The following is a 17895-nucleotide window of genomic DNA, read 5'->3' as shown; positions in this document are numbered from 1 at the left end:
TGGCGGCGCAAGTCCACGCTGCTGGTGGGCGCGGGCGCGCTGGTGCTGCTGGTGCTGTGCCTGCAGTACAACGCGCTGGGGCTGCAGCAGCAGCAGCCCATGCAGGCCGCCATCCAGAGCAACGCCATCGACGCGCTGGACAAGCAGGACAAGCAGGACCGCTCCAGGTCTGACGGCGGCGTCAAGTTCGTCAAGGTGGGTGTTCGTCGTGGAGGCAAGGAGTGGCCTCGGCGTCGGGGTGCCTGGCGCTAACGCGGCGCTGACCTCGCGGTTGTGTTCCAGTCGGTGGAGAGCCCCGTCATCGTCCCCGCCGTGGTCGAGGACCGGGACCGCGGCGACTCGGCGGTGGCGGCCGTGGCCGCGGTGCACGCCGACCAGCCTTCTCGCGACGCGGTGGCGCAGCGGCGCGCCGAGCCGGCCGAGGGCCGCGTGTACGTGCCGCCGCAGCGCATGGCCCACTTCGACCTCAAGGGGGCCGCGCCGCGCGTCCCCTACATCAAGAAGGTGTTCGCCCTGATGAAGCAGCTCGGCGCCACGGGCGTGGTCCTGGAGTGGGAGGACGCCTTCCCCTTCTGGGGCCCGCTCGAGTCGCTGGCCACCAGCAACGCCTACTCGCGCGCTGACGTGCGCGACATCCTGCAGTCCGCCAAGGAGAACGGCCTGGAGGTGATGCCGCTCGTGCAGACGTTCGGCCACGTCGAGTTCGCCCTCAAGCACGCCAAGTACGCCTCGATCCGCGAGGTGCCGGACTCGCCCCAGGCGCTGTGCCCGTCCAACAACGCCAGCATGGACTTCATCAAGGTGATGATCGACCAGGTAAGACCCCCTGCTTCAAGCCGTTGCGGTCGAGCGACGCGTTCTGCTGGTCAGTGTCCTCAGAGCGTTGACGTCCCTTCCCTCGCAGGTGATGGAGCTGCACCCCGGCGTGCGCTACCTGCACATCGGCTGCGACGAGGTGTTCCAAATGGGCGAGTGCCCGCGCTGCCGCAACACGATGCGCGAGAACCTGTTCCTGGGCCACGTGGCGCGCGTCGCCAGGTACGTGCGCAGCAAGTACTCGTACCGCGGCCACCCCGTCACCCCCATCATCTGGCACGACATGCTGCAGCACCTCGCGCCGCAGAGCATGGACGAGTACCACCTCGGCGACCTGGTGGAGCCCATGGTGAGTGGCAACGCAGTGTAATGCCAACGTCAACTTTTTCTCAGCTCTTTACTTCTTTTTATTTTAGCACATTAACATGAAATAAAATGATGATATTTCAGTCATAGATAGGTCTGTATGTGTTGTATGTACTTTTTCCTGCAGATCTGGGTGTATGCAGAGGATGTTTACCGCTTCGTGCCAACTATCATTTGGGACAAGTTTGCGTCTGTTTTTCCCCGAGCCTGGACTGCTTCAGCATTTAAGGGAGCCTTTGGAGAGACCATGTACATTCCAAACATTAAACGCCACCTTGAAAACAACTTGAAGTGGCTAGAAGTCATGACTAGTGAAGGACCCAAGTTTAAAGAAGGATTTCAAGGAATTGTTATAACTGGATGGCAACGGTGAGTACTGAATTTTGGTCTCAATGGTTTGTACCTGAATTTTTATTCATCTGTCTTGTTACTAAATAAATAATTTCATTTCTAGGTATGATCATTTTGCTGTTCTCTGTGAGTTGCTCCCTGCTGCTATTCCTTCACTTGCAGTAAACATGCTCACTGTCACTAATGGATTCATCAATCCTTCGCTGAAGGGTAAACTGACGACTGCTCTTGGGTGTGCACACAGTAGTGGTGAAGGCCAAAATTTAGGCGGTAGTGATTCTGGAGTAGAGACAAATGCAATGTTCCTAAACCTAAACTCTGATCCATTTTTGTGGGATATGTTCAATCGTTGCTCTTTTCCTGGAGTTTCTTTCTTCCGTCTCACTTACCGATTACATAATGCTCAGAGAGAAGTGCGAGACTACCTTCATTCTGTGACCAAAGCCAAAGGTACTTAACAACTCAAAACTTTCAATTTTCTCAAGGTTGTAATTATCATTTGTGAAAGAATGGATTTTCTACAATAATCTCTCCTTTTTTGTTTCAGGGTGGATGACTGACTATAATGTGAGACATAACTTCACAAGCCCCCTGCGGATAGATGAGCTTATGATGGAACAGCCTCGCGTTTACCACTCTTTGGTTCAACTTGCTCATAATGCAAATGATGCTCTGAGAGATGTGTTCGACGCTCATACCATTGCTGAGTGGGTGGAGCAAAGAATATACCCAGATATTAAACGGTTGGAACAGCTCGCTAAAGATGCAGCTGCACTCAAAGCTAGGAAGGTGTGGCCCAGAAGACCATTACCTGCACTAGCAGATCTTGGCAGGTTAGGCATTTCTTTGCCCGAGGAAGAAAATGTGGGATCTGCTACAGACCATCCTCGCCCCTCATGATCTTCTCAGCTGACTTATCAGCCACAATAGATAATCTGCATCATTCAAGAGAGTGGTTTGATGTAGCTAATAGACACTGGAAGCAACAGCAGTGTGGTTTTTAGAATGTCTGATTCCAGTATATTTGATTTGATGATGAGATTTGACTCCTAGAGATATTTCTCTTCTACATTTCAGTGTCACCACTGTGGACTAGTTTTTATTTCCTAAAAATTTTGCTCGTCGTTCATACTCACAGAAAGAAATTTATAGTATGTAACTAGAAATTCTGTTAAAAGTTAGCACACAGCTGTTTTTTGTTGTTTTCTCTCTCTCTCTTGAAAGAAATTTCTATGTCTATTAGATATAATCTCTTTGAGACAAGAGTCTATAAGGTGATTCAGTGATCAGTTATTTATTATTTAAAAGATGAATATGCTTATTCATACATTAGGTTGTACCTTGTTAGTATTTATTTATGGAAAACCTTTTTTACAATGAATGCGATTTTCCACTAGTTGTGAAGAGCAATTTTTGTACCTGCTGTTTGGCTGTCAAGAGCCAGCTTTTACTTCAAGCATAAGAATAATCTCAATCCTGTATAAATTGGAGGTTTTTCCAGTATGGCAGATTTCTCACAGGCTCGTACAATTGGGAACTGTTTAAGGAAGAGCCTTCTTTATCACTTTAACTTGAACTTGCACTGATGATTTTAGTCCCAAATTAAGGGACAGGATAATTGCACTTGCTAGCAGACTGAGAAAACATAAATTAAGTCTTGTCATTTGGTTCAATTCTCAGTGCCAACATATCTGGCAGTCAGTCAGTCTACTGTGGAACAATTAAGGCAAAGCCAGCAGTTCTGTAAGTTTTTGCCTTCTGTGTTAGTTGCAAAAAATGAGCAATTATTTCTTTTTTCTGTATGAGAGAAGGGTCCAAAATCCAAAATATGTAAGGCATTTGTTGTACTATTTGTGAGTTATTTATATTTCATTCAAATCTGCTGGTAGGTTTTGAATTTTTTTTTCATAACCTGGATTTATTTAAGACAAGGACCTATTTATGCAGTATTTGGTATTAAGAGGGACTTGGAAGTCCTATACCTTTGTTGTTGTTTTTTCTTTTCTTTTTCATGGTGTTGTTTTACTCATGAAAAGTCACTTATTTTACCAACTTTCATCTGTACAGAGGAACATGAGACATTGCATACTGTGATTTGTGTTCAAAATGCACAATGTGACTTTCCTGTTATTTATTCATATTCTGTTCTTTGTTGGTTTCTCTGCCTTTAAAGTATTTGATAAGGTTGTTTCAATACTGTTTACTTTATGTGCATGTTACTTACTTAGGTTTTTTGCCATGGTTGTGGCAAGTGTGCACTGCCCACTAATAGATCGTTCCACTGTTTATTTTATGCATGTGTATCTCTTGATGGGACCGATCAGTTTAATTATTTATGTTGTCTCAAACATATTTGTTACATTTGCAATACCCTGGAGGTAAAAAGACATCTCCCTGTTACTGTTTTTTTTTTTCTCTCTAGTACTATAGCTTGATGGTTTTGCTTAATTTCTGATTTTTCTTTGCTGGTGCATCATATCCCATCAAGGGCACAAACTGGTAGACAGATATGATAAGATTAATTTGTACATTGATACTGTGTAGGTGGCAGTTCTCTAGTTGCAATGCAGAGTTAGGCCACTAGTCACTCCAAAATTCTATGCTCTTTTTGGTCTCTCTCCCCATCACATTTCCTCCTTTCGTTTTCCATCTTGTTCTGTTCCCTTTGCTTTAACGAGAATTATTTTATTTCATGGCAAGGGATTAAATGAAGTGGGCCAGTCCCAAATGAATTTTTATGGTTGTTTTTAATGTTGCTTATAAAAATTTAATGTAAGTTTGAAGTTTTGATAATATTTAACAGTATTTTTTTTTCAATCTTATTATTTGATTTATTGTAATTCTAGGGCACCCAATGTAGGGGTTCTGTGTCTAGAAGCACAGTTGTTGTCCAATGTGATAAAAGCAGTGTAAATTTGCTTTATCTCACTAGCTTTCTTTGATATTATATTTCTTGACTCTGTTTTTCTGTAGGATTTGATTTATTTTTAGCTGTACCTGCCATGCCTTTTCAATATGTCTCTGCCTCTCTCTTTTTTCCTCCCTTGGATCAATATTTATTTGTTATTTTGAAAGGTATCCTTTTTTTCCCTGTTGTTTGTAAAAGGCACATCATACTTATACTGTTGGAAAGCACATCACTTAAATTATTTATTTGCTATTTTTGTCCAAACGTAAAATTAAGAATAAGTATAGACATTATTAGCTAAATACCTGTGTAAATATGAAGTGATTTGTCTGAGACAGTGTGTTTATGTTGTATTTCCCTGTTTAAAAATGTAAAATTTGTATGTAAATAGTGTTTGTAAGACTCCTATCTATATTCTATAACTCTGGTTATTTGGTTGGTAAAGATTTGCCTAAGTGACCTAAACATTATCCATCAGTTCTTTGTAATGGTGCTAGTTTTTACTATTATGTTTATTTCTCCGGGTCTCTTGTAATAACTGTGCTGTGCTGAAGGTTTGGTTCCGTTATGAATCTATACAATGTCATCAGTGCTGTAGTAAATGAGTTTCCTGGTTCCTCATGCTTTCCTACTCCAGAAAATGTAGTATTGTACCGCATACTCTACAACTGAATTAGAAAAATTATGGCATTTGTAAAAAAAATTGTTCACATTGTACTACTGTAGTTCTATGAAATGTGTCTATTTGTTAGGATGTGAATGAATATGGTATGCCTGTTTGTATGTGTTGTGTTGAGTGAAAGTGTGTGTGTTTTTGAAGGTGGACTGTTGTTACCTTTGCGGCTTTATAGGTTTTTAATTAATAATCAAGCAGTCGCTGTCTTCAGCTAACTGTTGGTATTCAATTTGAACGTTTGTAATTGATTTCAAGGCGTGTAATACAACCCCAATAATTCACTTGGATTCTCTTACATTGAAATGAAAATAATAAATGTGACTACTTTTCATTTGACTTTGTTCTTTGTGCTGTAGTGGAGCGAAGCGAGTCATCCTTCTGAGACTGTGTTCTCAAGTTTGTAAAACCAAAAAGAAATGGGAAGCAAAGATGAGCAACGAAACTTTAATTGGTGCATTTTAGATCAGACAGTTCAGTTTTGACAGTTAAAAAAATAGGGAAGTTTTGCCTGACACATCATTTTAACATCATGGCGGTGATAATCAGTATACATAATTATCATGAATCTACTAAAACAACAAACCTACAAACAGTTCCAATAAAAATGAGATAGAGATACTGAGTAAGTAAACTGTCATGTTCCACATCATTCAAGAGGGTATTGTGGAAGTAACAGCATTTACTTAATTTGGCCTCCATACAACACACCGGATCAAGGCACGTGTCCATGTCAACCTTCAAAGCAAAGGTAAAACATAAGAGAAAATGTGGCAAACCCTAGCTACAAAATACAATAGTGTAATCAATGCTGACACTCTGATGCTGATGGAGGTAGTTTGAGCAAGAACTAAGATCCAATAACTGAATCAAGTCTTGCTTATAAAAGATACAATCACACTTGCACCTACAATACAGAAATCTGTCTCACGGCAACTTCAATGAATGACTACAATCCACTTCCAAATAATATGGAAGAATGCCACTTAACGCCTCTTGCGGCGGTCATCACTGCTGCTGCTACTACTACTAGAAGAAGAAGATGATGATGAGCTGGAATGACGTCTTCCCCGTTTTCTACTGCGGTCTGTATTAGACTTAGAGCGAGACCTCCTTCTCTTGTTTCTGTCACGATTGCGTTCCTCACTTCTTTTATCATGCCGATCTCTGCTCTCTTTGGCTTCTCTCTCTTTCCTCCTACGTTCTTCTTCCTTACGACGCATATCTTCTCGCTTCTTCTGTTCTTCTTTCTTGCGATCATCTTCTCTGCGTTTCAGATGTTCTTTTTCTTTCTCCCTTTCACGATCTTTCTCTCTCCCTCTCTCCCTATCATCTCTATCCTTATCTCGCCTCTTATCCCCATCCCTTCCTTTCTCTTTTTCCTTCATTTCTTTAGCCAACTCCAGTTCCATTCTCTGTTTTAACTTCTCTAATTCCTTAAGCCGCTCCTTTTCTTTCTCAAGATCATCATCACTTTCTGCCAATTTTTCTGCGTTCCTTCTATCTTTTTCACGCTTTTCAAGTCGTATCTTGTCTTTGGAGCTTGTGTAACTTCTGTGAGACTGGCTGCTTTGTTTGTGAGAACCTCTGTCTTCGTCTTGATTGTTTCGCTTTCTGGATCTGTCAGATGCTTTTTCCCGATCTGATGCTTTCCTTTGGTCTGAAGGTTTGCCATTGCGATGTAGCCCTCTGGCTTCCCCATCACTCCCTTTGTTAACATCTTCTTCATCACCAAGTTCCATTGTTTCATAGTCCAAAGCATTTAAGTCAAGAGGCCCACCAGAGTTTGATGCCATATTATCACCACTCTTGCTGGCACTTGGTTTCTTGCTTTGATGGCGCTCCTCTTCTTGTTTGCGGGCTCCATCATGATGATCTTTAGATCTAGAACTAAATAACAAAACAATAACAATAGTAAGAACATGAGCACCTCTGCTGAAAAAATAACTGTAGCATTGCATAAAAATGTACCTATGAAAGTGTTGCTCCGCTTCTTGTCTCAACTTTTGAAAGTGTTCCTTTTGTTCACGCTGACGATCATCATGGCGTTTTTTACGGGCATCTTCTCGCCTTGCAATCTCATCATCCTTGGCCTTGCGTTCCGATTCCATTCGCTGGAATGTAGAAAATATGAAAATGGAGTTCCTTTACGAATGAAGAACATTGAAGGATGGTCAGGAACTTACCTCAAATTCACTCAATTTGATTGTGCGTCGTGCAGCTTGCTTCCAATGGGGTGGAGTGGCACTTCGTGAGCGAGATCGGCTCCTAGATGGTGTCCGAAAACGCTGAGAAAATTTGGTAAAAGAGCATAAGAATAGAGCGAAGAGAAAACAGGAACAGAAGTTGAGTTTCATTATGGCCAGACAAGGAAACTAATCTCTAAATGGAAAGCAATAATACAAGTAACAAACACTTACAAACACTCCACGGCCTTTAATTACACGCCCACTTTTGGTCGTGCCCCTAGCTTTCCCTTTCTCTGATCTATCTCCTCGGTGTTCCCGGTTGTCCCGGTAAACTTGTTCAGACCTTCCTCCTCGGTCATAATCACGTGTTCTTTTGAAGTCCCTTTCTCTGCCATCTCCACGGTAGAGAAACTTATTTGAGGGAACTTCAGGAATTTCAGCAGGATCGATCTTAGACACAGTAACAAGAGGATGATATTCCTCTGGTTCTTCATTTTCTTCCTCCTCCTTGATTGCTGCTTTTTCCCTGAAAGAAACAGTTTCAAACATTTACAAAAATGTAATCAAACAAGGAGCACACGGTATTTCTCAAAGAGCTAACTTTTTCAGTTTCTTTTTCTTTTTTTTGCTCTCTTTCTCTTCTTCAGAACCACTCTCATCTGATGATGATTCAGAACTTGAGCTTGACCCTTCTGATTCTTCTTTTTTGGATTTCTTCTTTTTCTTTTTATCTGCAAAGGTAAAGGAAAGAAGTAAATATTGGTTGTGCAATGAGACAAACAAACAAAAATGTGACAAACTGTTACCTTTGGATTTTGAAAGAAGTACAAGTTCTCCACACTTGCTGACCTTGGCATCCTGAAGGGGGCGTGAATTACGATCCACTGGAAGCATCTCAATTTGGGTCACGACTTCTTTCCCAGACACAACATGACCAAAGATCACGTGAACTCTGCACATAACAGAAGAAAAAGAATCAATTAGCTGAATTATTCGTAATTGACTAAGGTACATAAAGATAAACAATCAAATTGAATACAACTTACCCATCCAGGTGTGGTGCAGGCTGCGTAGTTCTAGACACAACAAAACATAATTACGGCACTGATACGGTAGACACGTTCGTTCGCTGAGGACGGGACGGGCGATGTTGACACTCGTCCTTCAACCCTCAACCCAGGCTGCCATCAAGTCCACTACATAGTGCACAAGAACAAACACCACATGAGCCCAGACCTCAACAAAATTATGGGCCAAATGTCAGCTAAAAGTTTGATTGAAACATTGAAGAAAGGCAAAAAGGCAACTCTTTAAATTATATTTAATAATTTATAAAGTAAGATGGAGACCCTTGTGATGTCTACTTTGTGCACTCAAACACATTTCTAAAGAAGAATGTCACTAAGAAATTCATGAATAAGAAACGAAATAAATTATACAAGGTTTGACATAGGCATACAAAGACACTGCTAAAACCAAGCAGCTATCCTAAAAACATGCACAGAGAGCACATTAGCAAGAGACAGAAAGTAAAATAAGTGAATACAAGAAACTTGAATACATAAACTCACATGAAGAACTGAGATCCATTGGTGTTGGGGCCCCTATTTGCCATGGATAAAAGGAATGGCTCATCATGCTTCATTTCCAGGTTTTCATCTGAAATATTGTTAAACAGCATGAGCAAGTTATTAACACAGGTTAAAATTTAAGATTCAATTAAAAAGACAATAAAACAAATACCTTCAAAAGTTCCTCCATAGATACTCTCACCACCAGTCCCATTTCCAACAGTGAAATCTCCAGACTGAATCATAAAGTCTCGTACAACACGATGGAAGACAATCCCTTGATAATGAAGTGGTTTTCCAGAGGTCTTTCCCAATCCTTTCTCCCCTGTACATAGTGCTCTAAAATTGTCACATGTTATTGGACAAATATCGGTGTACAGTTCAAAGGTAATGCGACCCATAGGTATTCCACCGATCTCCACATCGAAGAAACATCGTGGTCTAACAGCTGATCCAACCGTCATTTTGAAATAGAAGGGTGATCTGTAAAATTGTAAGCAAATGTCAGCGAAATGCTTTCTGCCATTTATCATTAAATTCATGTTTTCGTGTACCAACTCACACAGTATTAATTATACACAAAGCAAAAGAAAAAATTGACGATAATGAAAAGAGAATGAAATGACAAGAATATTAGAGATAAATCTGGAGTACGATTCGAATCTTTTCCTACAGTAGCTGTGAAGCTACAAACATGAACTTTAACCACATAAATTAATAACAAGATGGAGTCAACCCATACGATTATAAATAATAGACGTTCTAGTCAATCAACGGTACCTTGAAATTCAAAAAATAAACAAAATAGAAGCTAGTAAAGGAGGAAACTAGAATAATCAATTATTGTGTGAACTTCTAGATAAGCGCTTGGGGAGCAGTCCTTCTTTGAAGCATTGCCCAAGAAGTAAGTATCGGAGAACTCACATGTTTCCAACAGAGATGGGGGTGTGAATGGGCGTGGATTCAGATTAATACAAGCCCTCCAATTCGCACAATTTAATAAACGCCATAAACTTGACTCGGCCGATCCGATTTCAAAGACACAGACACATCATGGCGACATGGCGAGGCTAGGCGACACAACAAGCGGCGGGGCGGGGCGAGAATGACCGGATGTGGCTCGGCATTCCGCGAGTGTGCCAACACACTGACACACTGACCGACACACTGGCCAACACACAAAACTTATTCATTTTCTTCGATCTGATCTATCCCAGAGACAATTGGTGTTCTTGAATTTCAAGAAAACAGAATAATCATGAAAAGGCGTTGGCAATCACCGAGAACCTAAAATAAAAAGATATAGCTCTCCGAACCCTACTTGACTTCCCCCACCACTATCGACATCGCCATCATTTGTGAACGTGCCAGACAAGGAGCATTTCAAGATTTAAGCCTACACATCCAAGCACATCCAAGCACGAAGATCTCGACGTCTACTTGTTATTTGTTTATTCAGAGCCTTTATTTATTTCATTGTGTAGTTTAGGATTATCAAGAGGTTAATTTTCATTGTCTGTAATGTCTACACCAGCGCGAAGGCGTTTAATGCGAGATTTTAAGAGGTGAGTTGGGAAAGCTCTCAAGGTTGTAGGGAGTCCTAGCCCAGGATCTGTGTCAACTTTTCAACCAGATGAAAATAGTTGCTGTTTTGTTTCACTTTCTTAAATTTTAGAAATTTTTGAAACTCTTGCTCTTATCATATTACCCTTTTCCCAATCGATGATGTGATAGGCCAAGTATACTGCCATTGTGTTTTTCAATCCAAACAAAGGCTCTTAGTCAACTTTGAAAGAAGGTTAAGGTACCACTAGGTTTCGATTTCTCCTCACAGTAAACTGCTTCTGTCACTTTATTTGATTGCGTGTTCAAGTTTCTATCGAACCCATTTCTCTCCACTCCCACCCTCCATTAACCCTTCATTCCATCTTCAACTCAATCAATGCACTCGAAGTTTTTATGCATGACTCATCCTGCAGAAATAAGCATACACCTTTGTATGTAAGTGTCCTTGGTCCTTTTTGTTTTATCTGAGTATCTAAATGTTTTCTTTTGACTTATAAGAAATCTTGTCTTTGTATGTATTGGCTTTCACTGAGTTGTAAGTTGCCATAGATCTCTTTAAAATTTTTTCTACTCTCTAAACTGTCAACATATTTTTGGATTTATTTTATTTTTCTATCAGACAGGACTTTGAAGCTGTCAATTGTTGGCCTTGACTAATTTATGTGAACTTGTTTTGCAGACTGCAGGAAGATCCACCCACAGGGGTAAGTGGAGCTCCCACTGACAACAACATCATGATATGGAATGCTGTGATATTTGGGTACGTATTTTGATCTTCAAAAATCTTAAGTAAGATTTAAAATTTGTTGTAAGGATTGATTCACGATAGAGATTATGTTTTAAGATCCGGCATTAATTAAATCTATTTATCTTGTTTATGGTTTTTCATGATTTATCGTTTGTCATTGCAGGCCACATGATACCCCATTTGAAGATGGTACTTTCAAATTGACAATAGAATTTACTGAAGAGTACCCCAACAAACCTCCCACTGTGAGATTTGTGTCAAAAATGTTCCATCCCAATGTGTATGCAGACGGTGGAATTTGTCTGGATATCCTTCAGAATCGGTGGAGTCCTACTTATGATGTTTCTGCCATCCTTACATCTATACAGGTAGGATTTCTGGATAGTGCACATTTTAATAAGGAAAATTCATTTTTGATAAATAATAACCTGCATGCTTTTCTATTTCTTAAAAGTAACTTTTCTTATTGGGGATGAGGAGTAAAGATGTTTGAACTCACAAATGTCCAATAGCTCATTTAGATTAAAATTTTCCTTGCATGGTCATTTTGTTTTCTGAGGTGTTGATGTTAAACCACCGAAAGAAAGCTACTCTCCGTAGCTTTATGTCTCTTGCATGCCTTTTAGTGGGTTGACTTGTATTCTGAAATTAATTTTGGTAGTCTAGTGCAAAGGAATCTCCATGATTGTGAGGGCTAGTGCAGCTGCCGCATGTTCACTTCTAGGAGAGCCAACATCACACAGTGTGTTTGTCCTTGATTTGGAAAATGGTTCTACAAGCAATTTTGAAGACTAATGGTGGTTTCCAATACTGTTTTTGTTGATCTTGGCATCAAATCATCACAATAGGCTATGTTCAACTTAAATTGTACAAATAAAGTGGAGGAATGTGATTGTACAAATAAAGAATGAAGAAAGAAAAAATATGTTTGTGTCTGAGACTAGGAGCATGACTCACTGCTACAGTAACAACACTGTTGATTTAAAGGAGTGACTAATACCTAGAGGCTTAAATTTAGTTCAGAAGAAGTATTCCCCTTGTAGTAACTCTAATGGTATTGTATTCTGTTTTCCTTACAGTCTCTCTTAAGTGATCCAAATCCGAACTCTCCTGCAAACTCAATGGCGGCTCAACTTTACAAAGAGAACCGAAGAGAGTATGAAAAAAGAGTGAAAGCCTGCGTGGAGCAAAGTTTTGTAGACTAGTGACCACTCCTTCAAATTTGGCTAATTGGATTGAAGATTTTTGCTTAAAAGCATAGTTTATTAGTGATTTCCCCTCTTCTGTGTTACCAAAAACTAAGACAAAAATATGATTTAAAAAAATATGTGAGAGTGAAGAGCTGCTGAATTGAATCAGTGTTACTCGGGTGGACTTGCCGGGAGCAATTTTGGAACATCTGTCTACTTTGCACCAAATAAGATTGCAATAGCAGAATAATTTGCAGAGCTCATTTGTTTTAGTACCTTTTTTTTTATTGTCTTTTTTTTCTCTGAAGTGGCAAAATGTGTGTGGTGAATTTCCATTTCTTTATGATTAAACTGGAGCTCACTCAACTGGGCCTTTGAAATGAGTTCAGCAGGTATCTGTGATAGCTCCAAGTGTAACAGACCCATTAGCCAATGATCCATCCGCTTGCTTAAATTATTGCTATGTGTTTCCTCTCTGCTCCCTTTCGTTTACTTAAAATACTCTTTGCCCTAGCCTTGCTCCAATAGACTAATCGTACTAAAATTGCCAATGCAAGTTTTAACAAAGAAATTCTTGTATGAGGAATTGAACTTAAAAGAATGGAATGTTCACATACTCCATATCAAACAATGATATGAGTAATAAGTAGCACATGATAAACTGAGGTTATAATTGAAATTGCAATCTGTAGAAACACTGTGCTGTTAAGTCGTGGAGGAGCAGTTGAATTAAACATTCAATTATGAGTCTCATATTCTATGGCTTAGAAAAGGTTTTTTTCATTTCTTCAGTTTTTTATTTTTTTCTTAGTGTATTTGTGATTTCCTGTTATTGAGGTTGCTTTTCTTGTCTGTGAGTTTTGCAGTGGGCATTGCAATGAACCAATTTGCCTTCCACAACTTGCTTGGCACCAAAGATGAAATTCTGTAGTCCGGATTCTGGATTAGTGCCTTTCCGATGGGCCAGTCTAAACTGGTATCTGTAGGAAAACCAGACTCTTGCACTATCAAGTCTACTATTTCCCCTTTCCCCTACCTTCAAATTAGTCCCCTTTTATTTAAAAAAAAAATCTAGAAAGGGAGCCTGATTTTCAATTGATTTTCAATGTTATGTGCGTCATGTCATAGACTAAAGAGCGATGTCTCGTGATAAATGTAATTATATATAGATGTGATAAAGAGAGCTTTCAGTTCTTTGCCAGAAGAAAACAGAACCAACCATGTTTAAAATAATTCACATTGGTGGTGTATGGAAAATGTTAATGACAGCTTGAGGGCAAGCAGAACTTGTTAAGTGCTTGCCTTCAAATGTCTGTCTCAAGTTTTACCTACAAGATCTTTTGTTCTTACTCAGGTACACCAGCTTATTATGGTTTATTTTTTCTATACTATCAGTATAATCTGACTAGTTTCCTAACATGTTTTGTTTTTTGTTTTTCTAAAATATTTTGATTCTGAGAATTTGCCTTGAAAGTTTTTTAATTGCACAGGAACATAAAAAGTTTTTATTAAACTATTATGTTGTGAAATGTATGTATATTTCTAGTGTATGAATAAATTCATTAAGAACTAATTCTCCGATGAATTACTTCATTCCTACCCCTGCCAGGACTCATTTGAACAACATTGAGTTGGTAATGTCTAGTCGGTTTATGTGTGATGTTGGCTCTTCCTTTTTTTTCTCTCTCTCTGTCTCTCTCTTGCTTTCGGCAATTAATCAATTGAGTTTACTATATGTTTTCAACCTTCTCTAAATCTATGTTGCAGTCACTTCTTGATGAGCCAAATCCCAATTCACCTGCGAATTCACTAGCAGCCCAACTATATCAGGAAAACAAACGCGAGTACGAGAAGAGAGTTGCAACAGTGGTGGAACAATCTTGGCTAAACTTGGAGGCTATTCCAGAGGAGCAGCGTGATGAAAGCTCATAGGTGTTATAGTGCAGATTTTGTCTTACAAAAACATTGTTGCTTTGCTTAAGAAAACAAATTCTGCAGGAGTGCACCTTTTATGAGATTCCATTTCTTTAAAATTTAAAGATAATGTCAATTGAGAGGGTTCGTTTGCATTCTCCATTGAGCCAATTCCAAAATGTAAAATAAGGTTGAGACTCCTTGGTTTTTCTTAGTGTTAATTTTTGTAATTTTTATGTCTTGTATTATAATTTTTTGATAAATGTAGCTGAAGTAAGTGAAATACATGCTAATCATAATCAACTTTGAAACAAAATTTATTGCATTTGCTTTATAAATCAAATCTGCCTTTTTAAGAAGCACCTGCTACCACCACATCTTCTCCTAGAGCAACCAAGCACATGCGAATATTGTCCTGGCAGAGTGCGTAATCCATAAAGGGTGGCATCAGAGTCTCTTCCAAAAGATTTAAAATTTTAAGATACCGATCCAGGGCGTCGGATAAATTACCCTCGGAAAAGAAACTCTGGGCTATTTTCAGCATGCTGTCAGTATCCTGGAAAAGAAATTGTAACTTGAGACGCTGCACAAGTGTTGCGGCTGCCGTCACGAAAATGAAGGCGAAACTAACGAGAGCAGAAGGTCCGCGGGTGTGGCCGTGTGGCTTCTGGCTTACCTGCAGCGCCTTGAGCCCCTTGAGGATGTTGGTGTGCTGCTGGCACGCGGGGCACTGCACCATAAAGTTGGAGGTGTCGGTGGGCACAATGATGGCGTTGCTGCAGCGAGACGGCGACGGCCCGCCCGGGTCGCAGCGGAAGCGCATCACGTTGTTCTGGTCCATGTCCTTGAGCAGCGGCCAGTCCTCCTCGCAGGCCTGGCAGTGGCAGCTGCGGGCAGTGCGCAGCAGTGCGCTCACAAGTTGTAGTCACGTTCAAGTCGAGCCGTACTCTCACAAGTCCGCCTCATCCAAAAGCAGACTGGTGGCACTCACCTGAACCAGTACTGCTGCCTTAGGCAGTCCTGGCGCTCGCGGCGTGGCTTGTTGGTGTAGCAGAAGCCGTAGTTCTCGCTGACGGGCTGGCCGGCGCGGATGCCGCGCGCGGCGTGCACCACCACGGCGCTGCCGCAGAAGTAGCGCACCACGCCTGGGTCGCACGAGTGGTTGAACAGCGCCAGGGTCGGGTACAGCGCCGCGCCCACGAAGTTGGACGACGCCGTGCCGTACGCCCGCGGCGCCTTCACCTCCAGCTCCGACACCTCGTGCACGTTGAACTGCAGCAGCTGCAGCAGCGTCAGCAGCCGCGCGCCCGTCGTCATGAGGGCGTCTCCTGCAGGGCGGAAGGAGGGTCGTCAGGGAGAAGGCGAGTCAGCTGCTGTGGGGGTGCACTGGGTGCAGTCGAACTACCTACCCTCACCGGCGTGGCCGCTGGTCTGGAGGCAGCGCGTCAGGAACACGGCCATGTGCGTGCGGTGCAGGAGGTCCTCGGGCTGCCGCCGCTCCGAGTGCGTCACCAGCGACATGACGCGTTCGCTGGGAGCCGCCTGCATTCACTCAATCAGATCAACACGACTTGACGAGTGACGGACCTGCATCGCTTGAATTGGCAGTCCGACTCGACTCACCCCCTTGGGCAGCTGGGAGATGGCGCGCAAGGCCATGAGGCAGGTGATGGACGCCCCCGAGCCCCACAGCAGCGGCAGCACACCGCACTCCACGCCGTGGTGCGTCCGCTCGGCCGCGTCGCGGCACTCCGCGCCGCAGAACAGCACGGCGGAGCAGCGCGGGCACGCCACCGGCACTCGCAACCTGCCCGGCCGAGCCGCGAGACCAAAGCAGAGCAGGAACATGTCTTAAGTGAGGCTTCGCCATGGAGCGCCTGCGAATGAGCGATAGGCAACCCGCCGCGCTCGGATGCCTGCAACCGGCCCGATTGCCTACCCGACAGGCGCCATGGAGCGCCTGCGAATGAGCGATAGGCAACCCGCCGCGCTCGGATGCCTGCAACCGGCCCGATTGCCTACCCGAGGGAGCTTTGCAGGGTGCGTCCACTGCCTTGGCACTCACCGCCTGAAGCACTGGAAGCAGTGCGTGTGCACCCTCTCCTGCAGCAGCACGGCGACGGCGGGCCTCTCGGTCAGCAACAAGTCCCCCGCCTTGATGTCCTGGTCCGCCGTCACGTGGCGGCCCTGTCCGTCGTCGCCCTGGTCGTCCTTCTCGTGGAAGCGCAGCGCCGCGGACACCAGCCCGTCGCGGCCGTTGGCGCGCTGCTGGCGGTGCGGGCCGAGCAACAGGCGGGACGCCGGCGGGGGCGTCTTGGGCTGCCCCAGCTGCGGCCAAACCACAGTGACACCACAGTGACACGCCGGCCACACGAGCCACAAGTAGTTGCAGAGGGCTGTCCGGCTGTGCACTGTGCGCGCTTCGGCGTTTTACAGAGTGCGCGCTGCTTACCATGGCGGGGGTGAGCGGCTCGTCGCGGATGTCCTGGAACTTGTCGAACATGCTGATCATGATCTGGACGTCCATCTGCCACTTCCGCCGGCGGTCCAGCGGCAGCGGGGAGTCGTCCAGCGAGACCAGCGTCTGCCGGAAGGCCTCGCGCGCCGCGCTGTGCTGCTTCTGCGCCAGGAGGCAGCGGGCCTGCCTGTAAGCACGCCGTAAAGGCAGAGGCCGCGCGTTCAAACCCTGCCCAAGATTGGCGGCACATCCTTACCCGGCCCGTGCCAGCGCTGGCGTGCCTCTCACCTGTCATACAGTTTGTAGAGAAGGTTCTTGGGGTAGCCCAGGTCGAGGGCCATCTTTATGTCCTGCAGGGCCAGCTGGTGTTCGTCGCGGTGATACAGTGCAGCGGACCGATTGGCGAACACCACCGACAGGTCGCTGGAGTCGGCTGCACGCAACCAGAACGGCCAAGGGTTCAACTTTTCCCATGTTAATCCACATACACGTAAACACGCGCATATCTGTGCGAATGACCGACCTGGCATGAGCTGGATGCTCTTGGAGTACAGCCTGGTGGCGGCCCTGTAGTCCTGCTTCTGGAACGCCGTGTTGCCGTCGTTCTTGAACTGCTTGGCCTGCTCTGGGTCCTTGTCCATCGCCGAGAAGCTGCACGGCGTCTGTGCCATAACCAAGATTCACCAGTGCCAACTATAACGTGTAAACAGATACCCTGGTAAAACTGAAGGGGAGGGTGAGGGGCGTGGCATTGGCAGGGGGAGGTTCACGATCGCTTCGCGACCCCTATCACGGCTGCGGCCGCGGGTCACCGGCCCTGGCACTCACCTCGTGCGCAGCGCGGACGTCCCATAGCCACTGGAAGCGGTCCTGGTCCGAGCTCAGCCGGGCGAACTCCTGCAGCTGCTGCGACGACAGGGCCTCGGCCAGGCGACGGTGCGCGGCGCGGAAGAAGCCGCGCTCCGAGTCGACGGCCACCGGCATCCTGGAGGCGGCCCGGAGGCGGCCTGCACCCTGCACGCGGTCACTTGGTCGAGGCGAGGTTCGACTGGCCGGGCTGGGGGACGGTCTACGCCGTCTAGGCCTGCTCCGCCATGTGCGCGGCGGCCGCGTTGCGTGCGACCGTTGTGCCGGCTCGGCTGCGC

At 44.2% G+C, this 17895-nt stretch overlaps 4 protein-coding genes across 7 annotated transcripts; 2 read left to right on the top strand and 2 right to left on the bottom strand.

The window, feature by feature from the left end:
• Positions 1–3: 3 nt before the first annotated feature.
• Positions 4–5453, top strand: LOC117641104 (hexosaminidase D-like; the record flags this gene model as incomplete). Its single annotated transcript, XM_034378217.1, has 7 exons — positions 4–195; positions 283–363; positions 427–816; positions 905–1165; positions 1310–1551; positions 1637–1983; positions 2081–5453. Coding segments are annotated over 7 exons (1866 nt in total), but the record flags the coding sequence as incomplete, so codon positions are not given.
• A 92-nt stretch (positions 5454–5545) lies between these two features.
• LOC117640893 (peptidyl-prolyl cis-trans isomerase G) lies at positions 5546–9995 on the bottom strand. Its single transcript, XM_034377872.1, has 10 exons — positions 9799–9995; positions 9047–9357; positions 8875–8962; positions 8350–8379; positions 8110–8255; positions 7905–8034; positions 7535–7829; positions 7301–7402; positions 7086–7228; positions 5546–7004 (listed from the first exon to the last, which is right to left on the bottom strand). The coding sequence occupies exons 2-10, from the start codon at positions 9336–9338 to the stop codon at positions 6101–6103; spliced, it is 2130 nt and encodes a 709-aa protein (XP_034233763.1). The 5' UTR covers positions 9339–9357; positions 9799–9995; the 3' UTR covers positions 5546–6100.
• A 288-nt stretch (positions 9996–10283) lies between these two features.
• Positions 10284–14595, top strand: LOC117640898 (ubiquitin-conjugating enzyme E2-17 kDa). Of its 4 annotated transcripts, none has more exons than XM_034377883.1 (4): positions 10284–10439; positions 11120–11200; positions 11352–11556; positions 14146–14595. In XM_034377883.1, the coding sequence occupies exons 1-4, from the start codon at positions 10396–10398 to the stop codon at positions 14308–14310; spliced, it is 495 nt and encodes a 164-aa protein (XP_034233774.1). In that variant the 5' UTR covers positions 10284–10395; the 3' UTR covers positions 14311–14595. The 4 variants fall into 4 exon arrangements, with proteins under 4 accessions (XP_034233774.1, XP_034233776.1, XP_034233773.1 ...); XM_034377885.1 differs by lacking the exon at positions 14146–14595 and adding an exon at positions 12268–13951; XM_034377882.1 differs by lacking the exon at positions 10284–10439 and adding an exon at positions 10481–10875.
• On the bottom strand, positions 14591–17861 carry LOC117640894 (SET and MYND domain-containing protein 4). The gene is made up of 10 exons (XM_034377873.1): positions 17579–17861; positions 17274–17412; positions 17039–17183; positions 16745–16937; positions 16358–16620; positions 15916–16099; positions 15702–15834; positions 15284–15620; positions 14969–15179; positions 14591–14848 (listed from the first exon to the last, which is right to left on the bottom strand). The coding sequence occupies exons 1-10, from the start codon at positions 17732–17734 to the stop codon at positions 14645–14647; spliced, it is 1965 nt and encodes a 654-aa protein (XP_034233764.1). The 5' UTR covers positions 17735–17861; the 3' UTR covers positions 14591–14644.
• Between the last annotated feature and the right edge of the window lie 34 nt (positions 17862–17895).

The sequence above is a fragment of the Thrips palmi genome, unplaced genomic scaffold (genome assembly GCF_012932325.1).
Source record: "Thrips palmi isolate BJ-2018 unplaced genomic scaffold, TpBJ-2018v1 HiC_scaffold_15, whole genome shotgun sequence".
NCBI lineage: Eukaryota > Metazoa > Arthropoda > Insecta > Thysanoptera > Thripidae > Thrips > Thrips palmi.
The sequence above is the reverse complement of the archived record's forward strand: the minus strand, read 5'-3'. Positions and strand labels throughout refer to the sequence as shown.

Coding starts and splice junctions, on each gene's coding strand:
- LOC117640894 (XM_034377873.1), bottom strand. CDS start 17,734: ATGCCGGTGGCCGTCGACTCGGAGCGCGGCTTCTTCCGCGCCGCGCAC. Junction 17,413..17,578: donor ACGTCCGCGCTGCGCACGAG/GTGAGTGCCAGG, acceptor GTTATGGCACAG/ACGCCGTGCAGCTTCTCGGC. Junction 15,621..15,701: donor CAGCGGCCACGCCGGTGAGG/GTAGGTAGTTCG, acceptor TCCGCCCTGCAG/GAGACGCCCTCATGACGACG.
- LOC117640893 (XM_034377872.1), bottom strand. CDS start 9,338: ATGACGGTTGGATCAGCTGTTAGACCACGATGTTTCTTCGATGTGGAG. Junction 8,963..9,046: donor CTATGGAGGAACTTTTGAAG/GTATTTGTTTTA, acceptor ACAATATTTCAG/ATGAAAACCTGGAAATGAAG. Junction 7,830..7,904: donor AAGAAAAAGAAACTGAAAAA/GTTAGCTCTTTG, acceptor TGTTTCTTTCAG/GGAAAAAGCAGCAATCAAGG.
- LOC117640898 (XM_034377882.1), top strand. CDS start 10,817: ATGCACTCGAAGTTTTTATGCATGACTCATCCTGCAGAAATAAGCATA. Junction 11,201..11,351: donor TGGAATGCTGTGATATTTGG/GTACGTATTTTG, acceptor TTGTCATTGCAG/GCCACATGATACCCCATTTG. Junction 11,557..14,145: donor CCATCCTTACATCTATACAG/GTAGGATTTCTG, acceptor TCTATGTTGCAG/TCACTTCTTGATGAGCCAAA.